This window comes from Lynx rufus, unplaced genomic scaffold (genome assembly GCF_022079265.1).
Source record: "Lynx rufus isolate CCGP_SWC_20201006 ecotype Redwood Valley unplaced genomic scaffold, mLynRuf1.p SCAF_8, whole genome shotgun sequence".
In the NCBI taxonomy this organism is placed as follows: domain Eukaryota; kingdom Metazoa; phylum Chordata; class Mammalia; order Carnivora; family Felidae; genus Lynx; species Lynx rufus.
Genome location: NW_025814896.1, coordinates 87,010,642 through 87,033,984, shown reverse-complemented (window position 1 = coordinate 87,033,984; position 23,343 = coordinate 87,010,642). Strand labels below are relative to the sequence as shown.

The 23,343-nt window shown below is 41.5% G+C and overlaps 1 protein-coding gene across 4 annotated transcripts in view; it reads left to right on the top strand.

The window, feature by feature from the left end:
* Positions 1-11,700: 11,700 nt before the first annotated feature.
* AAK1 (AP2 associated kinase 1) overlaps positions 11,701-23,343 on the top strand; it is a 165,304-nt gene continuing 153,661 nt past the window's right edge. For 3 of the 4 annotated variants that reach the window (XM_047069632.1, XM_047069630.1, XM_047069631.1), the window contains exons 1-2: positions 11,706-11,859; positions 12,146-12,538. In XM_047069632.1, coding sequence (XP_046925588.1) covers positions 12,376-12,538 — 163 coding nt within the window. In that variant the 5' untranslated portion in view covers positions 11,706-11,859; positions 12,146-12,375. Of the gene's footprint in view, positions 11,860-12,145; positions 12,539-23,343 lie in introns of all 4 variants that reach the window. The other variant, XM_047069633.1, reaches the window with a different exon arrangement.

The following is a 23,343-nucleotide window of genomic DNA, read 5'->3' as shown; positions in this document are numbered from 1 at the left end:
AAAGAAACTACTACCTAGACCTACTCCTGTAAGTTTTGAATTTTAAGGATAAAGAATCCCACAGTAAAATTTACTATAAAGGAACAAAAAAAGGGAAGGTTTTAGACTTTTCTGTAACAATAAACATTAGAGGACAATGGGGAAATTTCTAAAGATTTGAAGGAAAAAAATATGTTCAGGAATTCTATAGTTAACCAATGTATCTTCTCTCTAACTTGTAAGGGCAACAAAGACACATCCACAGGTTTCTTGTGTGTGTGTGTTTTTACATTTTTTTTTTTTTTAAGTAATCTCTACATCTAATGTGGGGCTCAGGCACTGTCCAGGCACTGTCAGAGTATCTAGAACTTATTTGATGAGAGACAAGTGAAAACTTCTGTGACACATGAAAGCTATATTGATTGAACGAAACTTTGAGCTTATAATGGTTTTATTTTGAAATAAGAAAAAAGGAAATAAACCAAATATCCATCTGAATAATTAGAAACATAACAAAATAAAGCTAAGTAAAGCTAAAGGAAAAACATATATAAAAGTAGAAAATAATGAATTAGAAAATAGAAAACTCTCCATAGTTGATTTTTAAAAATCTACCAGTTTCTTTGAAAACACAGTTGGTCTGATAAGTTATTAAATGAGAGAAAACATAAACATACAAAATTGGAAAGAGAAATGGATATAATAAAAAAGAGACAGAATATTTTTATACTCATGAGAATGAAAAATACAAATGAATGAAAATAAACCACTGATTCCCTAGAACTATTTTATGTGCTGAGGATAGAGTGGTTAATGAGATAAAATTTTTACCTTCAAATTTTACATTTATTTGATTAACATTTATAGCCCAACCATCTTCTTGCCTACTCTATCTAAGCTAAACTGAAAAATTTATAATTTTTTAAGTATGTAAACCTCATGGCTATTTTTGCTTATCATTTTATCACTTAAAAATTTTTCAGTGCCTGTTAGAGGTCCTTGGCATGGTGGAAAAAGCAGGCTGTAGTGCAGTATATTCTTTTCAAAACTATTAACACACAAGTACATAGGTAATTTATATGCATACTGAAAATGACAGGAGGATATCCATCTGACTCTTGTAGGGTTTACTTGTGAATAATAAGATCAATTATTTTTATTTTCTTCTTTCTGCTTTTCTTTTTTTTTTTTTTCAACGTTTATTTATTTTTGGGACAGAGAGAGACAGAGCATGAACGGGGGAGGGGCAGAGAGAGAGGGAGACACAGAATCGGAAACAGGCTCCAGGCTCTGAGCCATCAGCCCAGAGCCCGACGCGGGGCTCGAACTCACGGACCGCGAGATCGTGACCCGGCCGAAGTTGGACGCTTAACTGACTGCGCCACCCAGGCGCCCCTCTTTCTGCTTTTCTGTATTTCCAATCATTTTACAAAATGATTATGTATTATAACTAGAAAAAGTCTTAACTTACAAAAAAAAAAGCCTATGATCAAATTGGGGAAAAAGGTTTCCCATTTATGTGAAGTGGGTTTTAATTAATGTTGTTAATATATAAAAAGGTGAGGGGTGCCTGGGTAGCTCAGTTGGTTAAATGTCTGACTTCAGGTCAGGTCATGATCTCAAGGTTTGTGGGTTTGAGCCCTGCATCTGGCTTTATGCTGACAGCTCAGAGCCTTGAGCCTGTTTTGGATTCTGTCTCCCTCTCTCTCAGGGGAGGGATTCTGCCCCTCTCCTGCTCATGCTCTTTCTCTCAAAAATAAATAAACATTAACAAAAAAAATTTTTTTTTAATATATAAAGAGTTGAACATACAATTTGAAGTAGTCATTCAGACACTCTATCACATCACCCTAGTCTAATTATCTGTATGGCATTCAATCCTATCTAACATTTTCCTTGACTTGTTTGCTTATTGTGTTCTTCTCACCCTGACCCAATGTAAACTCTCTTACAAGAAGAAACCTTGTTTATCTTGTACCCTATCATCCTCTCTAAACCTAGAACAGTGCCTTGTACACTGGAGTAGCTCAATATTGAGTAAACTGATTGAATTGAATACATAAAGAACATTTTCAAATCAACTATTCAGAAGAAATGCTCCAATAGAAAAATGGAAAAGGATTTAATTTTAAAATGAAGAAATATACACATCCAATGAGTATTAGACTATAAATTCTGTAAGGGAAGGGATATATTTACCTTATTTATCATCATGTTTCCAACTCCTAGCATGTAACAGGTACTTAACTAAACAACTGATGAATGAATATGATGTTAAAGAAAAAACTTTCATGATGCTTGTCAAAGACAGTAAGGAAGATTTTATTCAGGAGGGACTATTGCAATAAGGGTTTTGTAGTAGGGGAGAGAGATGGAGCTCAAGTCAAAATTCAACCAGGAGAGGTATAGATTTACAGTCAAGGGTGGGGGTCAGTGGATAGAAAATTACTATGAGGAGAAACATCAAGGTTAGGGGGATTCTTGCTAGACAGACTCAATAGGATTCTTACTGAAGGCAGGCCAAGGTGATAAGATATGGAGAGTGTGGGATGAGAAATCTGATCAGATATCAAGGGTGGGGGAGTTTTTCTAAACTGACTCAGCAGGGTTCTTGCTAAATCTGGACTAAGTGGGCCAAGCACAGAGCCCAAGGTCGAGATCTAGTCAAAAAGAGGACTTGGCTTAAGTTTGGTTAAAGAGAGAGTCCCTGGGGTGCCTGGGTGGCTCAGTCCGTTAAGTGTCTGACTTTGGCTCAGGTCATGATCTCGCGATTGGCGAGTTTGAGCCCCACATCTGGCTCTGTGCTGACAGTCGGAGCCTGGAGCCTTCTTCGGATTCTGTGTCTCCCTCTCTCTCTGCCCCTCCCCTGCTCACACCCTGTCTCTCTCCCTCAAAATAAATAAACATTAAAAAAAAAAAAAAAAAAAAGAGAGAGAGAGTCCCTGTCAATGAAAAAGTGTCCAAGCTCACTAACTTAAACAATGGCAATTAAAACAATGAGCACCATCTCTACCTATCAAAATGGGATAGATTTCTCTTTTAACTGTACAAATTCAGTGTTTTGCAAGGGTATGGGAATACCTAGGATTCAATGTCTTCTTTTCAGACCAAAAGTTCCTTGAGGTCAAGGAGTGAATTTTGTTCATTGCAATAAAATTTCTGGGGTATAACCCATGGTAAGTGTTTAATATATATTAACTGAATCAAAGAGTGGAGAGCAAATCAGTATAATTTTCCTGGAGGAAAGATAATTAAATACATATATATAAATATATATAATATAATATGTAAATGTAATATACATATATATAATATATACATAAAATAGTAAAAATTTGAAAATAAAACAATAAAATATTCAATAGTAAAGAACTGATCATTAAGCATTCATTAAAAATAATGTTTCTGGGGAATATATAATGAAGTGAGAAACTATTAAATGAAAAAACAGAATATGTCAAATATGCAATGGGATTCAATATGGCAAAAAAACAAACAAAACCCAACTGTATTTATATACAGAAAAAAATTCTAAAAGGAAATTGATCAAAATGTCATAGCAGAAATAAATGGAAAGATATTCCATGCTCATGGATTGGAAGAATTAACATTGTTAAAATATTTATACTACTCAAAGCAATCTGCAGATTCAGGACAATCACTATCAAAATATCAATGGCATATTTCACAGAAATAGAACAAAAATCCTAAAATTTGTATGGAACCATATAAGACCCCAAATAGCCAAAGCAATCTTGAGAAAGAAGAACAAAAGCATCACGCCCCCTAATTTCAAACTATGTTACAAAACTATACTAATTAAAACAGTATGGTATTGAGCTAAAACAAACATATCACTGGAACAGAACAGTGAGCCCAGAAATAAACCCATGCACATATGGCCAATTAATTTAATACAAAGAAGCCAAGAATATGCAATGGGGAAAAAACTCTCTTCAATAAATAGTGTTGGAAAACCATGCATAAGAATGCAGGAATGAAACTGGAACACTATCTTACATCATACACAAAAATTACCTCAAATTGGATTAAAGACTTGAACCTGAAACCATAAAACTAGAAGAAAACAGAGGTAATAAGCTCCTTGACATAGATCTTGGAGGTGATTTTTTTAAAAATCTGACACCAAAAGTAACAAGAGCAAAAATAAACACCAAACTAAAAAGCTTCTGCACAGCAAAGGAAATCATCAACAAAATGAAAAGGCAACCTTCTGAATGGGCAAAAATATTTGCAAATCATATATCTGATACTGGGCTAATACCCACAACATAAAGAACTCATACAATTCAGTAGCAAAAAACAAACAAACAAACAAAAATCAAAAAAACAACAATAACCAAAAGAAAAAAAACCCTCAAACAATCCAATTAAAAGATGGGCAGAAGATCTGAACATTTTTCCAAAAAACCCACACCATACAGATAACCAATAGGTACATAAAAAAATGCTCTATATTATTATTATTATTTTTCCTGAGAGAGACAGAGGGAGCAAATGAGTGAGAGGGAGAGAGAGGGGGAGAGGGGAAGGAGGAAAGAGGGAGGGAGGGAGGGAGAGAGAGAGAGAGAGAGAGAGAGAATCTTCCAGGTGAAAGAAAGAGAGGGGAAGGAGAAAGAGAGAGCAGGGCTCACCCAAAGTGGGGCTCATGCTCACCCGATGTGGGGCTCAAGCTCATCCCATGCAGGACTCAAACTCATGAACTATGAGATCATGACCTGAGCCTCAGTTAGATGCTTAACTGACTGAGCCACCCAGATGCCCCAAGATGATCTATATTATTAATCATCTGAGAAATGCAAATTAAAACCACAATGAGGTATCACCTCACACCTGTTAGAATGACTAATATCAAAAAGACAAGAAATAACAAATGTTGGTGAGGATGTAGAGAAAAAGGAACACTTATGCACTGCTGGTGGGAATGTAAGTTGGTGTAGACACTATGGATAATAGTGTGGAGGTTCCTCAAAAATATTAAAAATAGAAATACCACATGACCCAGCAATTTTGCCTCTGCGTATTTATCCAAAGGTAACAAAACCACTAATTCAAAAAGATCTGCACTCCCATGTTCATTACTGCATTATTTACAATAGCCAAGATATGGAAACCTAAGTGTCCATCAGTGGAAAATGAATAAAGAAATTGTGGTATAGGGGCGCCTGGGTGGCTCAGTTGGTTAAGCCTTCGACTTCAGCTCAGGTCACGACCTCGCGGTCCGTGAGTTCGAGCCCCGCGTCAGGCTCTGGGCTGATGGCTCGGAGCCTGGAGCCTGCTTCCGATTCTGTGTCTCCCTCTCTCTCTGTCCCTCCCCCGTTCATGCTATGTCTCTCTCTGCCTCAAAAATAAATAAACGTTAAAAAAAAAAATTAAAAAAAAAAAAGAAATTGTGGTATATATACAATGGAATATTATTCATCCATAGAAAAGAATGAGATCTCGCCATTTGCAACAACATGGATGGACCTCGAGGGCATTATGCTAAGTGAAATAAGTCTGACAAAACAAAATACCATATGATCTTTCTTACATGTGGAATCTAAAAAACATATATTTTAAGCTCATAGGTACAGATAACAGATTGATGGTTGCCAGAGGCAGGGGGTGACGGGTGGGAGAAATGGGTGAACTGGGTTTTTTGTCTGTTTGTTTAAATAAATTGAAATGAGTTTTTATTTATTTTTTATTTTTAAAATTATTTTTATTTTTTTTTAAGTAGGCTTCACACCCAGCATAGATTCCTAACACGAAGCTTGAACTCACAACCCTAAGATCAACACCTGAGCTGAGATTAAGAGTTGGCCGCTTAACTGACTGAGCCATCCAGGCGCCCTTAAATAAAATGAATTCTTTAAAAAGGGACTGAGAACTGCTTATTGGATGTAGTAATGAGAATTGGTAGAGATGGCAAGGATAGACAGTTGCACTGATGTACTTTGTTGGAAAGAGGTGCAGAAAAATGCAGTAGTTGCTGGAGGAGAATGAAAATTCAAGGTAAATTGATATTAAACTAATGACATCGAAATAAACTGCTGGAGAAAGTAGAAACATGAGTGACCTAGAATGTCTCAGGTGCCTTTTATGTTGTTAGGGAGGACTGAATAACCCATACATTTTCTTTATTAATCCTCTGAGATTTACTGATCTTAAACGTGGACTTTCAGGTCTAGAAAATTTTAGAAAAAATTCTTCTAAAAGAACATTTCTGTGGTTAATTAGACTATTAGAGCTCAAATCTAATTAGGACGCTGCTAAGAAGCATTAAATACATTTCAGTATTTTGATAGATTTTTTTCCACTGAGTTACTAATTCATTTGTTCAAAATATTTATTAAACATCTGCTACGTATGTGTGAGTCCATTGCTTAGGACAGAAAGATGAGTGTGGGGGCGCCTGGGTGGCTTAGTCGGTTAAGCTTCTGACTTTGGCTCAGGTCGTGATCTTGGGGTTCATGAGTTCCAGTCTCACATTGGGCTCTGTGCTGACAGTTCAAGCCTGGTGCCTGCTTCAGATTCTGTGTCTCCCTCTCTCTGCCCCTCCCCTGCTCTCACTCTGTCTCTCTCTCAAAAATAAATAAACATTTTTTAAAAATCTAAAAAAAAAAAAAAGAAAGATGAGTGTAATGTAATCCTGAAGGGATAAACAGGTTAACCAACAATGACAGTACAAACTGATTTGGGCTATAATGGAGGCACATTCAAAGTTCTGCAGTAACAGTAAGTAGAAAACACAGCAGGAGGAATAGCTGAAAGATTTATAGGGCAACTAAGAAGAGAAAGGGGATTAAGACCTCCAATAGGCTGTTGGACTGGCTATGTTGAAAAGTCCCTGAAAAATTTGAGCTTCATGAAATCAGTCAATGCAAAAAAAAAAAAAAAAAGTCAATAGCAGTTTTCTCTGAGTGATTTTTATTCTGAGCTGACTTACTTTCTTCAATGATTATGTAATTACTTTTCTAACCAGAAAACAAAAAACAATGAATGTCCTTTTCAAAGGAGGAAGATGGTTGTCATAATTTCCCTTCTGCTAAACAGTGGTTCTCAAACTTGAATATGAATCAGAATCACCTGGATGGTTGGTGAAAGGGGATTACTGCCCCTGTCCCTACATAAATATATTCTAGCTGTTTTTACTCTGATTGTGCCTTTCTTACCAGAGTTAGTTCCCTCTATCATTTTAACACACTTAATTTTACAGGATATTTGAAATTCCTTGAAAGTGAGGATTATATTTTATTCACTTTTAACCCTCTGCTCTCATATTAAGCATTAAGGAATTGCTGAAAATGAATTTCTGAAAACTGTATCCCTGTGTATCATTTTTAGTGCTGGAGAAAAGACAATGATGATAAATATGTCAATTATACTTCAGTTGAACAGGACAAACATTTAAATTTAAAAAAGTTTTTAAAAATGTTAAACCAAAAGTGGAGAAAAATGTATATGGTTCTTTCCCTTAAGCGATGCATTAGATTAGTTCATTATTTAATAATCAGTTAATGATCTGAGTAGGGCCTGATAATCTGCATTTCTAATAAATTCCATTGGACTAAAAGCTGGCAATATAGAATGGCTACATGGTATAGTGAAAATTACAAAAAGGTTTTGAGGTGAGTCAGGTTTTGATTCTGCCTCTGCCCTTTATAGGCTCTATGTAGCAACAGTTGACATACATTAACCCCACTGAGCCTGTTTCCACATTGACAAAATAAAAGCAATGAACACCTCATAGGTGTATTATGATATGATATAATTAAATATCCAACACAGTGGGGGCCTTAGTTAAGGTAGTTAATTCATGTTGGTCCCCTTCCCTTTGATTTCCTCTAAGGATGCACCACACATTTGCCATAACTGGGTTTACTGTGACATGAGTTAGCCACATCACAGAACAAATAATTTTCTGCAAACCTCACAAACCATACACATCCCTCTGCTACTAATAAAATCTTCACCATTCATCTATAAAACTGGGGATAATAGTATAATAGTATCTACTTTAATAATAGTAGGTAATAGTATCTACCTCACAGAGATGCATACATGAGGATTAAACAAGATAATATTTTAAGTGCTTAATACAGTAACTAGCATATGGAAAATACACGGTAATGTCTCTTTCCCTCTTCTTTTTGATTATTTATCCATAGTATCTCCTGGACTGAGTTCAAGCTTACCTAGTTCAGACTACTTCAAATCAATTTTTTCTACCTTAATCAGATTGCTCTCTTCTATGTCACATTTCATTTGAAGTCAATTACTTGGCTTATTTAAGAACCGGTAAGGATACAAACTACTGTATTGAGTGTTCGAGGAGATAAGTGGAGATAAGTAGAAGACTGCTCTCTGACTTTTAGTACTTGAGGTGACAATATACATGAAAAGATGAATAGGAAGGAACACAAGGAAGGGTGGGGCAAATTATACAGAAAGTAAGTGTGGGAGGAGTTTGAGATTATCGTGGTTGATCTTTGATTTTTTAAAAAATCTGATTATTCTACACTCAGGAACAAGAGAATTACTAAGAGTTGCAGGACAGCACTGGTATTATGGCTGAGAAAATAGGTCCAGAGATATAAGTGGTCTAGGGGCACAGCTATGGAGGGCAAAGATTCCCTGTTTCCTGGTCTGTTGCTGTTTCTAAATATTTTAAAGTATTTTAATCTAAGTTGACAGTTCAGTGTAGCTAGTTAAGCACTGGGCTCTAAAGCCAAAATGTTTGGGTTTGAGCCCTGGCTTTGCCAGTCACTATCTGTGTGACTTTGGGCATGTCGTTTATCTCTATGCTTCAGTTCCCCCATCTATGAAATGAGTATAACAGGGGCGCCTGGGTGGCTCAGCCGGTTGAGTGTCCAGCTTTGGCTTAGGTCATGATCTCCCAGTTCGTGAGTTTCAGCCCTGCATCAGGCTCTGTGCTGACAGCTCAGAGCCTGGAGCCTGCTTCAGATTCTGTGTCTCCCTCTCTCTCTGCTCCTCCCCAGCTCCTGCTCTGTCTCTCTCTCTCCTTCAAAAATAAATAAAAACATTAAAAAAAAAATGAGTAAAACAATACTACCTTATTTCAACATTACCAACAAATAACTTGTTATATGTAAAGGATGAAAAACTAATTTTATCATTGTAATTGCTATTAGTCTCTGAGAGAATGGAAAGCAAGAAATCCATTGTTCTAATGTTTTTTTCTTTCTTTTGCTTCTTTAAAGTAATTTTTTTTTTAATTTTTTTTTCAACGTTTATTTATTTTTGGGACAGAGAGAGACAGAGCATGAACGGGGGAGGGGCAGAGAGAGAGGGAGACACAGAATCGGAAGCAGGCTCCAGGCTCTGAGCCATCAGCCCAGAGCCTGACGCGGGGCTCGAACTCACGGACCGCGAGATTGTGACCTGGCCGAAGTCGGACGCTCAACCGACTGCGCCACCCAGGCGCCCCTCTTTTGCTTCTTTAAAAACGTCCTTAAATCGTCCAGATGGCTGCTTGTTAGCTACCTTAATCCTATCAGATAAAAACAAGTTTTTGTATCTCAGAAGTGAGAGTTGGAATTTGCCTAAGTCTGGCCTAGTCTGGTAACAGGAATGTCTAGGAAGGTAAAAAGTGAGATAGAAACAGATTCTAGGACCAACAGAATTTCTTCAAAAAAGTCAGTCAAGGGGCACCTGGGTGGCTCAGTCAGTTGGGCAACTGACTCTTGATTTTGGCTCAGGTCATGATCTCACGGTAGTGAGATAAAGCCCCACGTTGGGCTCCACACTGGGCTTGGAGCCTGCTTGGAATATTATCTCTCTCTCTCATCTCTCTGCCCCTCCCCTGCTCCAGAGCCCTCACACTCACTCATTCTCTCAAAATAAATAAATAAACTTAGTCAGTCAAGATCAATAGATGTAGAGAAAGATGGAGGTCAATGAATCTAATTCCAAATGAGATTTCCCATCTATTTTAAGGTCTATTCCAAACTTCCTTAAGACAAAATCTAGCCTTTTAAGGCAAGTGCAGAGAAATGCTCCCTGGGCTTCCTTTCAGGGAATGTTTTAGCAGGTGCTGCATTCCACCCTGGAGGTGGCTGCATGAATTTGTGAACTGAGGTGACAACATTGACTCCCTCTGGAAGAAGAAATGCTGTCTCTACACAGGAAGCTTAACTGCAAAGGCACTACTTGAAAAGGGGAGGAGGAGGAGGAGGAAGAGGAGGAGGGGGGGAGGAGGAGGAGGAGAGGAAGAAGGAAAAGAGAAAGCACAGCAACGCTGCTGCCAACCCAGTCACAGCACAGTTCAATATTCAGGTTAGAGAAAACAAGAACCATCCCCGCCCCCGGCCTCCACTCCCCCCCAGAGTACCCTTTTCTCCTCTCCTTAAATGCTTGTTGAAAAATTCTGGGACGAAGTACAAGTCAAGAACGCGGTCGGAGAATTAGGGAGAGCAAGTGGAGGTGAGAAAGAACCTATATTCGGGTAGTTAGAAAAATCATGGATGGGGAGGGAGCAAGGATTTGGAACTACCTTAAGCACCGTCCATCAGGAAATCTAGGGATGTAGAAGGGTAGTAACTGGCCTTCCAAGTCTTCTGCATTTGGCAGATGAAAATCACATTGTCCGCCAAGTGGACTTTGGCACTCAGGCGGTATCAGGGTAAAAATCAGCATCAAGGAAGGAGGGAATCTTGAGTGAAAAAGAAATAACAACAGATCAGTCTTGGGTTCTTGTGTGAGGGGATATGTGAAGGTAAGGCCCACCCACAGTATCAGCAAACGTGGAAGAACTGAGGGTCACTGTCGGCAGACGAGCCAGCCCCAGTTTGGGGTCACAGCCAACGGCTTGGATCTGCTGGTACCCTAGACTCTGCCCTGAACACAACGTTTAAGTTTCTCGGTTTGAGTCCTGCCTGTAGATTCCCAACCGAGACACCGTCTTATTAAGCGCTCTCACTGCGCCTAGCTCAGAGCTGACCGCCGAGCGGTTCTCAACAACATCTGGGAGCAAAAACGGCTTTTTGAGGTTGGCGGCGGAAGGGCACAGGTTCTACTCAGAGTTGGCGTTCGACTGTGGCCTCGGACCAATTGCCAGCAAAATTCTCCCGATTACCCCTCGTCTTCCACCTTCTGCCCAGGTGACGTCGGTAAGCCCCGCAGGACCGGCCAGAGGCTAAGCGGTTAAGCCGCGTCCTTCAGGTGTCAGCCTCTCGATCCGTTTGGAAACAACAACCCCCAGAATCCCTTGTGCAGGGAGGTCAAACCGCAAATAAGATGGCTTCAAAAGGGTGGAACATACAGCAGTTTCCTAGTCCTTGGCGGTTTCTCTACCGGATATGTTTAAATAACCGAATCCCCACAAATGCACCACCCCACTAACCACCTTCGAGGCCAAGGAGGCCACCGCAGCCGCTTTGCTCGCTCCGTCAGGGGCATCCTGGGAGTTGTAGTCCAGCCGGTGGCTTGCGCCGAACTACCTTTCCCATGGTGCACTGCGGATCGGGTGATAAAAGTTCTTTTACAAAACTCTGTACACACTGAGACACCCCCCTCCTGGGTCCCCTTCTCTCCCACGACTCCTTCTCGTCTGTCGCGACCGGGCGGCAGCAATAGGAGGGCCTCGGCTCCTCGCCGCGCCGTCCCGAGAGGCACTTCCGGCGGCGGTTCACTTCCTGGTTGGGTGGATGGAGCCGGGCGGGAGCGCGCGCGGGGGAGGGGCGGCGGGTCAGTCTCCGCTGGGCGCTCCGGGGATCAGCTGGCGGGCGGGCGGGCGCCTAAAGCGGCCCCGGCTCTCGCTGCAGCGCCGCCTCCTCTCCGCGTCGCAGGCCGGCCCCGCGGCCGTGACAATGTTGCAGGACTGGTAGCTGGGCGCCAGCCGCCGAGCCTTCTCAAGTGGGTGCCGCCGGGATGCTGCCTCGCGGGGCGGCGGGGAGACCGAGGAGGAGGGGAAGGCAGTGATCGGCTGGGTCGGCGCTGCCCGAGGCGGCCAGATCCTTCCTTTTTCCGAGCCGCGGGGACGGGGTCCGGCGCTCTGCCGGGATTTCAGCACCAGAATTTTTCTCGCTAGGAAAATGCATGAAGCGTTTCCCCGGGATGATGGCTTTTGCTCCCTCTAGGACTCAGCGGTTGAATTCGTAAGTGTGTTACTGATTCATCCTCTCTTCTTCTGTCATCACAGGTTTAAACTTACGCGAATCGCTCTCTTGAGGAGGAGGGGACCGCGGCGCGATTGACACGCATATTCCTATTGGCATCCTCCCTCAGCCCCCACCCCCACGGCCGGATTCGGGTGGCTCCTCTCCGAGCTGAAATCCGAGAAGAAATCCTTGGATCTCTTGTTTTCTTAGAAAAAAAAAAAAAAAATCCAGAAACCTTCGGTATTTTGCTTTACTGCTTCCTATTCTCAAGATGAAGAAGTTTTTCGACTCCCGGCGAGAGCAGGGCGGCTCTGGCCTGGGCTCTGGCTCCAGCGGAGGTGGGGGCAGCACCTCGGGCCTGGGCAGTGGCTACATCGGAAGGGTCTTTGGCATTGGGCGACAGCAGGTCACTGTGGACGAGGTGTTGGCGGAAGGTATGGTGGGACTCTTTCAGTGCGCCGTGAATTAAAATCTTGTGCTGATGCAGCAAGACTGGTTTCTAGTTGTTCAGTGTATGAATGGGTTTTGACGAGTTGACCCTCCCTTCCCCCTTCCCCCTTCCCTTGCTCAGTGAATCATTGTCCTTGAAAAATTTAAAACTGAGGTTTGGAAGTGACAGGGCTTATGGGGTGGAAGGACGTTGCTGGAAATTGTTTACCTCAGTGACCTTTTATTATTTTTTAAAAATTGACAAGCCAATTCTTGTCTGCCTCACTGAATTACAAGGATCAGAGGGAAAACGTATGTGTGAAAGTGTAAAGCTTCACATCAAATGTAGGGTGCTGGGCTTGTCATCCTCCTTAAACTTGAAATATTGATGTGAGGGCTGAAGGGTGGAGATGAGTACCTTTAAGAAGGGAGAGGGGTTTCTCCTTCTACCCAACTTTCCCACTCCCATGAGCACGCTCTGGAGGAAGAGAGGATTTTCAAAGAATGGGAATATGTTTTTCTGATAGCCAAGGCTCTTGGTGAATTTGACTAGTTTTGTTTCCTGACCCAACTGTAATCAGGTCCCCAGGATGTAGCTAAGATAACAGAAATTACACGAGATGAATGTGGTTATTTTGAAACCAGTCCACTAGGCCCCTCTTCCTCCTGTTTTAGTTTTTATTTTTTAGCCAAAAGAATTACTTGAGAGTGACATCTGATTTTTATTTTTCTTCTGTTGGAGAAGATGTTATTTAGATCTGCTGTGTAAATTCCCTACATGTGTGTTCATCTGTGTATCTATAGATATGTAAATATACGCTTTTTATCCTCCAGGCTTTCTGGAAATCTTTGCATGTCTCTTTTGGTAACCTTAACCTCGACCTTCATAATTACACCAGACTCATACTTTTCACAGCCCATTGCCTGCCTTGTGTGCTTTTATTTTTAATAAAAGCAGCGATTTCCTTGGCATGAAGCTATTCAAGCTAATTGAATGGGGCCAACCTGCTGTAGGTTGTGTTATCGGTTGAGAGGGGATTGGGGAAGGGGGATGCCACTGTTACTGCAACATGGTGGTTGTGGGGGGACAGTTTACTAGCTGGAGTGGAGCCTTTTTTGCAAGCTAAGGTTGAAGCAAGGGTCCTAACCTGGGCCTGGGAGATCCCTGTCATGGTGAGTGTTGTGGGCGGGTGGGTTAGGAGGAGGAAAAAGCTGTGTTTGACTCTCAGCTTGTGCAAGTACTGGGTTCAACCGGGCCCAGTTTTCTGGGGTTAGGGTGGAAGCCTTTACTTTAAAAGCACTTTAGAAAAAAAAAAAGATCTGACAATTAATGTCCTTGTGAAATTGTTGCTCTTTTCCATTCTCAGCACTGCTCTAGCTGGACTTAATCCGGGGCCTGAGTCACTGTCCCTCTGGATCTTTCCTTGTGGGCTTTGGTGCAGGATGGGAGATGCTTCTGTGCCCGCTGCCAGATCCGCACCCTTGAGTCTGATCTGTCTCTTTCATCCCTGTGCCAAAGCCCTTGACTGCAGTGGGATGGAGAAATGGAGAAGGAGTGTGTGAGAGAGAAATCAGGAGGAATGAGGGGCACAGAGTTCTTTTCTTCTCTTTGAATGGCCTCTGCTGACTTTATAGCCCGGGAGCATCTGGTTCAGCTAGGATATTGTCTCCTTGTACGTGGGGCTACCCTAAGCAGTACCTGTTCTCAGAATCTGAATGATGGGGAAGATAAAAGGAAAATTGGTCTTTGTCATCTAGGCTGTCCTCCTCTTCCCTGGAATTCATCCCTGAGAATTGCACATCACGCATTATGGTATTTTTAAGTGGAACTTAGGGCTTGCAGCTCTGCATTCATTTATTTGTTCATTCAACAAGCAGTTATGGAGTGTCTATAATGTACCAGGCACTGTGCTAGACCCTGGAGGTATGACATGAAACTAGATGCTAGAGTTTACAAACTACTTTGAGAGATGGAAAACAGCCAGTTAGAATAGAGTGATATGTGCTATGGAGATGAGCTTAGGGTGCAGCGGCCCTCAGTTTTAGAGAGCCAAGGATTGCTTTCTGCAGGAAGTGACTGACCAAATGAGTAGGAGTTATCCAAGTGTGGAGACAGCATGGACAAAGACTCAGAGCAGCAGGAGAGAGTCTCACGTAAAACTGGGTCTGGTGATATTGTTCTTTTTATGTTCTTTAACTGAGACTTTGCATTTGTGGTTCTTAGAAGTATATAGCTATGTAGCAGTCAGTATACAAAGTATTTACGTAGCGTCCACTAAGTAAAAAGGCACTGCTAGGTTCTGAGAGGGATATGGGGAGTTCTAAAGGGTGATGTCTGCTTTTAAGGAGCTGTCACAATTTGGGAAGACAAGGCAGATACTCACACATACAGTACAGCACGGTTACCAGCAGTGTCTGTGTAGTCAGGCAGATCTAGGTTCGAATTCTGCATCTGTTCTTTACTAGCTGTGAAACCTTGGATAAGACTTTCAAGCCTCTCTCAAATCTGTTTCCCTATGACAGTGGTTCTCAAAGTGTAGAGCCTGGATCAGGAGCATCAGCATCATCTGGAAGCTTATTAGAAATGCGAATTAGGCCTCACCCCATAAACCAAGAGTGTGAGGCTTTAACAGATTTCTGGAGAGATTCTGATGCAAGAAAAAGATCAAGAACCCTTGTCCTGTGGAGTGGTTGTGAAGATTAAATGAAGCGATGTATATGAATTATTTAACATTTTTCAGGTGTTCAACGAGCGGCAGCCATTATTTGCCAGCAACATTACATCCTATATATAGTTCAGGGGAAGTGAAGGGGCATTGTGAAGGCTAGTTTGGCTACAGCGATCTGCAGCCATCCCGTTCCCTATTGTGGGTGGACAGAGTCAGATATTTTTCTGCAGAAGCCTCACTAGCTCCGTCAAGGGTCAATAGATATTTTGGGTAGCCATGTTCCTTCCTGTACCCTTTCCTTTTTGAGTGTCCAGGTGCTGCCCTAACCACCAGTCCCAGCCAGAGTTGTCCAAGGACAAAAGTGCGAGTGCCCAGGACAGTGGCCAGGCAGTATGGGGAGGGTGGGCTTTAAACATAGACTCTTTTCCCACCACATCCCACCTATCACCCCTGTTTCTCTGATATGGGTGTTGGTCTCTGCTTTATAGTGAGGAATGCAGGAACACCGAGGAGGAGCTGCTGTGGTAATAAAGGAGAACGTCTGGTCTGCCATCTCCATCAACAGCATCAGCACTGTTCATCTGCTTTCACTAACTAGTCACTGAGGGCTTGTTTGGGAGAAGTGAAGCCTCTACACCATGAATTCAGAAGGATATGGCTATCTCTAGGCTGGGTGTAGAGGGAGATATTTTCTCTTTAGCTTCCTTAGTAAAGATGCCATGATGACTTCCTAATCATATCTAAGGTAATGGGCATGTGATGTCAAGGAAAGACTTGGTTTAAGCTTCCAGAATAAGCTCCATGGGAAAATAGGAGCAGTGCTCAGAGAAGGACTGAAGAGTAGTGCCTTTGTCATACATCCTTAGCTATGTGAGGCCTTACGTTCTAAGCTTTAAACAGTACATGTTTGTCGAATACCTACTGTGTCCAAGACCACATTCCAGAACTGCATCAGTTCTGTATAAGGTGGGTCACGTGCCCCTGCAGAGCAGTTTCCTTACTTATACTAAAGGAATCCAGGTCTAGAGTTAACAAGAACTACTAAGTGAGTTTCCATACCAGTAAGCTGACGATTTCTCCTCCCAACATCACAAGGTAGTGAGGCTTAAAGGTGTGTGTGAAACGACCTAAAACAAACATATGTATACGTGTATGTATGTATGTGTATACACATGCATATGCAGCATAATTCTATTGTGTTGGTATTGATGTGATACATACATGTACTCATTTAGTGAATTTTCGTTAGGCCTTTGTGGTAGGCACTGCATTAGGTTCCAGAGCTACTGAGAAGAACAGGATGTGGGCCTGGGTCTTCAGGTGCTCACAGACCAACTAATAATCCCAAGATCAGTGGCCAGCACTTAGCATGGTTCTTGGTACATACTAGATGGTAAAAAGATGTTATGCGGTGATAAAGAGAGGGCCTGAGGGTGAGGGTTTATAGATGATGTCTGGTTTGAACAGGAATGGAAATTGCCCAGCAGATGGTCCAGATGAGGGTTGCCCAATGCCTTCCCCGCAGAAAGAGGAGCATATGCAAGTGTGGAGTGGTGAAACAGTATGATGAGTTCAGGAATACTGAAGAGTCCAGTGTTATCATTTGGGTTAGCACAAGTTTCCCTTCCAGAATCAAGGAAAGAAGGGCATAGAATGGTAGAAGGAAATTCCTCATTTGTTCCCTGGCTATTCCCTTGCTGTTCACTTTCTTCACTTGCTGGGTTTTTTGAGTAACCATTGAGTAGCTCTCCATTATGCATTGCTACCCTGTGTGCCTCAACCCTGTGCTATTTGTGGGGCAAGGGAGGGGATAGTGTCTGGGAGAAGGATGGTCCTGAAGGTTCCGTGAGAGGCAGGCAGCTTGAAGGAGAAGTAGGTGGGGGAGAGGGATGACCAGTGTTACAGAAGAGAGTGGAGGGGGGAAATAATGACGATGATTGACCAGAGCAGAAGGTAGGTTGGAGAGAAAAGAGGAAATAAGGTTATGGAGAGCTTTAGTGCCAGGCAGAGAGTTAGTTACAAGCACCTGAGGTCTTCTCTGACGCAGACACCAGTTTGATCCCTCCCACTTCAGATGTCTTTGCCTGCTGGGAAGTCTGGTTTTTTAGTGGCAACTGCAGATTTTCAGGGGGTGGTTTGTGAATGGTGTCTTCTTCCTGGCTTCAGGCATGATGACGGTTATAGCTTTGCTAAATATAGCCAAATCTAGAATTCAGAAATGAAATCCAGAATAAGCAGTTAGTTGCATGGTCAAAGCCTTTCTTTTGGTCTAGCAAAGTCACACTCATTTAATGAGAGATGATGAAGAGAAACAGTTTCACATGGGTTTTGAGTGGGAGATGATGAGGGGAGACATATACTTGTACCTCAGTAGCTAAAACTGCATGTAGAGTACATGGGGACAGCTCGATAAACATTCATAAAGTACATACGAAACATTACGGCATCAGAGCAGTTGTTGCAATGTTTGAAAGTTGACATCTCAGAAAGGGGACTAACACCGCCATGTACCTTCATCTTGTACTCTTGCAAGGATAAATGCTTTCTAAGCCTGCTGAAGAAATAACTGTGACATCTGCATCTGAAAGAGCCAAACAGTGATAATAATAGAAATGGTATTGTCTATTGAAGTAGCATCTGGCACTGTGAAGTAGCAAAGAGTGGCCTTCAGTCTGCTTTTCTGGAGCCATTTTTTGGTGTGGTGGAAGGGGCACTGTAGTATAAGTGGGGAGGTCAAGGTTTGGTGGGTTCGTTCATTGCCATATCCAGTAACTGTTCCTGAGCCCTCACTATGTGCTGGGCGTCAGCCAGTGAGAAATAAGACTGCCTTGAGGAATTCACAGTGATAGCACTTGAGGTACGTGAGCCGATACCTCCAAGTGCAATAATGGAAGGATGTAAAAAGGGGGGGGGGGAACAGATAAGAGGCAGCCATGAATTTTGTGGGGTCAGGAATAGTCAGGAAAAGCTGAAGAAAGGGGATAGTTGAGGTATGTCTTCAAAAACAAGAACTTATTACTAGATGGAAAAGATTGAGAGAATTTTCTAGGCAGAATAACATGGCCCAAGACAAAAGTTAGGGAAGTGCACTGCTTGCTGGGAGCTTTATGTGTTGAGATAGCATAATCTATTAGTGGTCCAGGGCTACATTGTCCAATAAAGTAGCCAGAGCCATATGGCTGTTTAAATTTAAATTATCTAAATTAAAATATAACTTTAATTCTGCAGGCACACTAGCCACTTTTCAGTTGCTTAATAGCCACATGTGGCTAGTGCCTATGATTTTGGACAGCACAGATAGAAGATATTTCATCATCACAGAAAGTTCTATTAGACAGTGTTGGTTTAGAGCAATAGTCTGTAAACTCTTTGGATGGAATGGCACTATCAGTTAAACATTTAATTCCTTCATTATATACATGCTTATTTATTTATGTCCTGCTATCATTAACTAATATCTGAAGGCACAGTATATACTTAAAATGAAATTCATCATTTTTGATCATAGATGCAAATCTGTCTTTTAAGTCCTCTAGATAGGTTTTGGTAAACTTCTTGTCATATTAGATTGTGACCGTTTGTACATCGTAATGTGACTGATGGAGAGTTAAGTATACCACAAATAGAATTGAGGCTCTACCATTCTTTTGTTGTTCATGTATGCTTCTGTTATCTTTTTTTTTAACGTTTATTTATTTTTTTTAATTTTTTTTTTAAGGTTTATTTATTTTTGAGACAGAGAGAGACAGAGCATGAACAGGGGAGGGGCAGAGAGAGAGAGAGGGAGACAGAATTGGAAGCAGGCTCCAGGCTCTGAGCCATCAGCCCAGAGCCCGACGCGGGGCTTGAACTCAAGGACCGCGAGATCGTGACCTGAGCTGAAGTCGGACGCTTAACTGACTGAGCCACCCAGGCGCCCCAACGTTTATTTATTTTTGAGACAGAGAGAGACAGAGCATGAACAGGGGAGGGGCAGAGAGAGAGGGAGATACAGAATCGGAAGCAGGCTCCAGGCTCTGAGCCATCAGCCCAGAGCCCGACGCGGGGCTCGAACTCATGGACCGTGAGATCATGACCTGAGCCCAAGTCGGACGCTTAACCGACTGAGCCACCCAGGCACCCCTATTATCTTTAATCCAATATATCTTTGCAGGAATCTTTGCCCCTTGTTTGCTTTATGAAGATTAATTCACTTAAAACAGATGTAATCAGTAAATCCACTTAACCAAGCACATGAACTGTGCAGCCCGTGCTTTGGAGCTTCCACTCTGTCCTCATTATTCCATCAGATTCATATGAGACATGTGACTGATATAGAGACTGGATGGCAGCACTAGTGTTGGGCCATCTAGTAAATAAAGATAAAATCTTATTTTCTAAGATGGAAATTAATATAAGTAGAGAGTCTCATATATATTTTTTTCTTCCCCAGTGGATTGTTTTGTGGCCCTCTGTTTGGAGACCACTGGTCTTGAGCAGTGGTTCTCACCCAACAGCGATTATCCTGGGTGACATTTAATAATGTCTGGAGACATTTTTGATTGTTACAGGTGGGAGGTAATACTGGCATCTAGTGGGTATAGGCTAAGGATATTGCTGAATATCCTACAGCATACCCAACAGCTCTCCCTCCCCACCACAACAAGTAATTATCTAGCCCAAAATGTCAGTTGTGCCAAGGTGGCACAACGTGATGTGTTGGCCAATGTAGGGAAAGAGAGAGGAGTCGGAGATGGCTTGGAAGGGTCTAATCTGACTTTAGGCAAATCCTTTAATTTTTAAATTCATTTTCTTAGGATCAGTGAGGCAGTAATCTTTCTTAACCTAATATGGTTAAAAATCTTTATGTCATTTTCTGTGTAAAATAGCTCCTTCCAGAAATAAACCAGTAAACTAAAGGAGGTAGAACGGCAAGGGTTTGTAGGCTCTATCACTGAATATGGATTATGAGTTTTAGAAAATTCTCCCAATGTTCTCATTGCTCATATCTGAGCAACCCCAAAATATTGTGGAAGCATTTTCTGACTTGAATTGCTCACAGGGAGGTTCAGTTGGGAAGGGTCATTAAAAATCAGAATGTTGTGAGAGAAGATGTAGATAATCCTTTGTACAAGGAAGAATTTTCAGGAAGAGTCTAGCACTTGGAATTAGGGATAGTGGGTTCAAGTTGTTTGACTTCTGTTTGCCAGTATGGCTTTGGGGAAGTAATTTAACCGACAGGAGACACTGGTTCCTCATTTATAATAAACATCCTCTTCCTCTGAGAAGATGTAGGTATAATGTAGAGTGCATGAGACAGCTTGCCCTGCCAGCCAGGAGTAGCAAGGTTTATTGAGCATCTATGGTATTTTCAGCTCTAAGATGCTGTGACATATAGAAAAATAACGGAAGATTTGGCTCCTGCCCTCTTTGTTGACATAATGTGACCAACACACAAGAAACAAAAACGCCCCATAAGACAATAGGGTGGGTGGCATAGTCTCTAAATTCTGGAGGTGTTGAGGGGAAAGAGATCAGTGAGGACTGAATTGGTTAGGAAGATTTTGTGAAGCTGGATTGTTCTTAACTGTGAGTCTTCTCTGGAACCCCTTCTTCGAGTAACCTTGTTTTATTTAGGGAACACATCTAGTTCTGCACGTTTGCATATGTTATATTCTTAGTAAAGTTGAAGTAAGTATTGCAACATTTTTGGTTTCTTTTGAGGAACAAAATTGCCTACATAAATAAATCATATGTTCTGTGCTTATAACCAAAGCAAAAAAGCCTTTTTATTCCATGTGATTTTGAATCACTCAGCAATACTGGCTGCAGTATTTTGTGCCTCCTTCCCCCCTCTGGTATCTTTATTATTACCAGTTTGCTATCTTTATTTTTAGTGTATTATATATACTTCAAACAATCTCAGTTCTTCTTTTGAGTTATGAACAATTGTTAGGAAAGAGGAGTCCTTCTTATGAACGAGACTTCCACCCTGGCAGAGGGCAAGTTCTTCAAGTTGGAACAAAGTTGAAAGAGTGCAAATCTGGAGCTTCATTCGAGGGCTGCTGTGAGTGAATCAGCTTGAACACCATGGTCAGTTTTCTCCTTGGGTCCTGAGTTAACCTTGGCAGACAGTGGATGGCAATGCCAATTGAAGCTTTGTTATTTATGATTTCTGAGGAGCTGAGAGATTATTTATTGGATGCAAGAGTTTATGGTACATTATTATTATAGAAGGCCTAGCATAGCATAGCATTGATGTTAGATTATCATTTGTAATTATAATGATCTTAAATAATGATGCCTTTCATCTAGGACTTGAATCTTGGAGAAAGCAATATAATGCCATGTAATTTTGCTTGCTGCCTGTTTTTGAGGATGCTTACAGCTATTGTACTGGGACTTTTAGGGTAAGAGAGAGATTGTTGTCCCTGTGCTACTGAGCATGAATTTGAGAACAAAACGGAGACTTTATTACCCTTCAGAAACAAGAAAAAAAAAAAAAAAGGAGAGGACTCAGGCCTTGTCAGCTGGTCCCCTCCTGGAGGACTGAGGGTTGAGCAGCATTTACAGAGGGGGCAGGTCTCCTGCTAGGACCCTCAAGTCATCATTTTCCCTGCTCATGAAATCTTGTTTGTTCAGGAAGTGCTGATTATCTTACCAGTTTGTTAGATTTGTTTAATTTCCACTTGCCTAGTCCTTCTCCTCAGACCTTTGTCCTCTAGTTTTAGAAGCCTGGGCCTCTTGGTGGTGGAGAGTGGGCAGTGTTGGGAGAAATAATTCCAACTGGCTTTTCAGCTATGGAATAATCTTGGTTTGACCAGAAGGAGTAACTCAGTAATGATTGGGGAAAACCTGCTATCCAGTACTGTCTTTCCTTCCCTGTCCCCCAGAATAACGGGAGCACTGTGATGTTCTTCTCCGGAGAAGACCTCCAAGGTTAGACCCATGTGCGGTGGTTTAAAAGCATGGGAATTGGGGGTAGGCAGCCCTTGGACTGAATCCTGGACCTGTCCCTGTGATGTTGGGCAACTAACATCCAGGCTTCTCATTTATAAAATGCGGATAATATTGTGGTTGGTTGTAAGGATTAGATGAAATTACGTAAAGCACTTAGCATAGTGCCTAGCATATAGTTAGCAGTCTGCAAATGGTAACTCTTAACATTTGAGTGCATGAATTTTGTTTTAATCAGGCAGTATTTGCTTTGCTGTGTGAATAAGCTGGTGAAGTTAGTCATGGATATATATATATATATATATACACATATATATACATATACATATAGATGTATATGTATGTGTAGATATATATATGTGCGTGTGCATGTGTGTATATATATATATACACGTAACTAATGTTAGTAATATATATATATATAACTATTAATCTAAAAAGTAGAAATGTAAGGTATGAGTGTCTTAACTATATACAGGGACTCAAACTATTTAAATAAATGCTATATTGTGTAGGTAGATACAGATGAGGAATAAAGATAAGAAAGAGAATCTCAGATGAATGTTGTGGTTTGATTTTTTTTTTTTTTCATGCTTGAAAGCCACCTGTGTGTTGGAAAATTTCCCCAGCCTGTCATGTTGCGATTAGTATGAAGGGCCTCTGCCTCTCTGCCCCTGAGGAACACCTGATCCCAGCTGCCTATCCAGCTTCACATTCTTAGGCTCTAATATAGGTTGTCTGCTTCATTCAGGCCTGTGCACTCCTCCTCTCCCATGAATCATGGGTTTAGTTCTTTCCAGTGCTTTCCTCGTAGTGTTCCCTGTACCTGGGATCCCCCTGCTCTGCCCTGCTCACCTACCTTACTCCCACCTAACCGCAGCGCTAACCACATTTGATCCCTCTCTCCTTCTGTTCTGTGGGTGCTGGTCATACTTGCTGCCTTTGTGGACTGTTTGGGCCCATAATCCCAAAGTTGTGTTTTGCTATTTATTTCATTTGTATCTACTTTCTAGTGTTAGGTAATTTTTAGGAGGCAAGGTGTAAACCTTAGGTTTATTTTGTATCCAATTAAGGACTCTTAAATTTGAACACTGTAACAGAGGGTACTGGAGAATAAATTAACTGAAGAAATAATACAGTAAATCAGTACTAAATCACATTCACTGGGCAGGCACTACAGACCAGACAGATGTGAGATATATAGA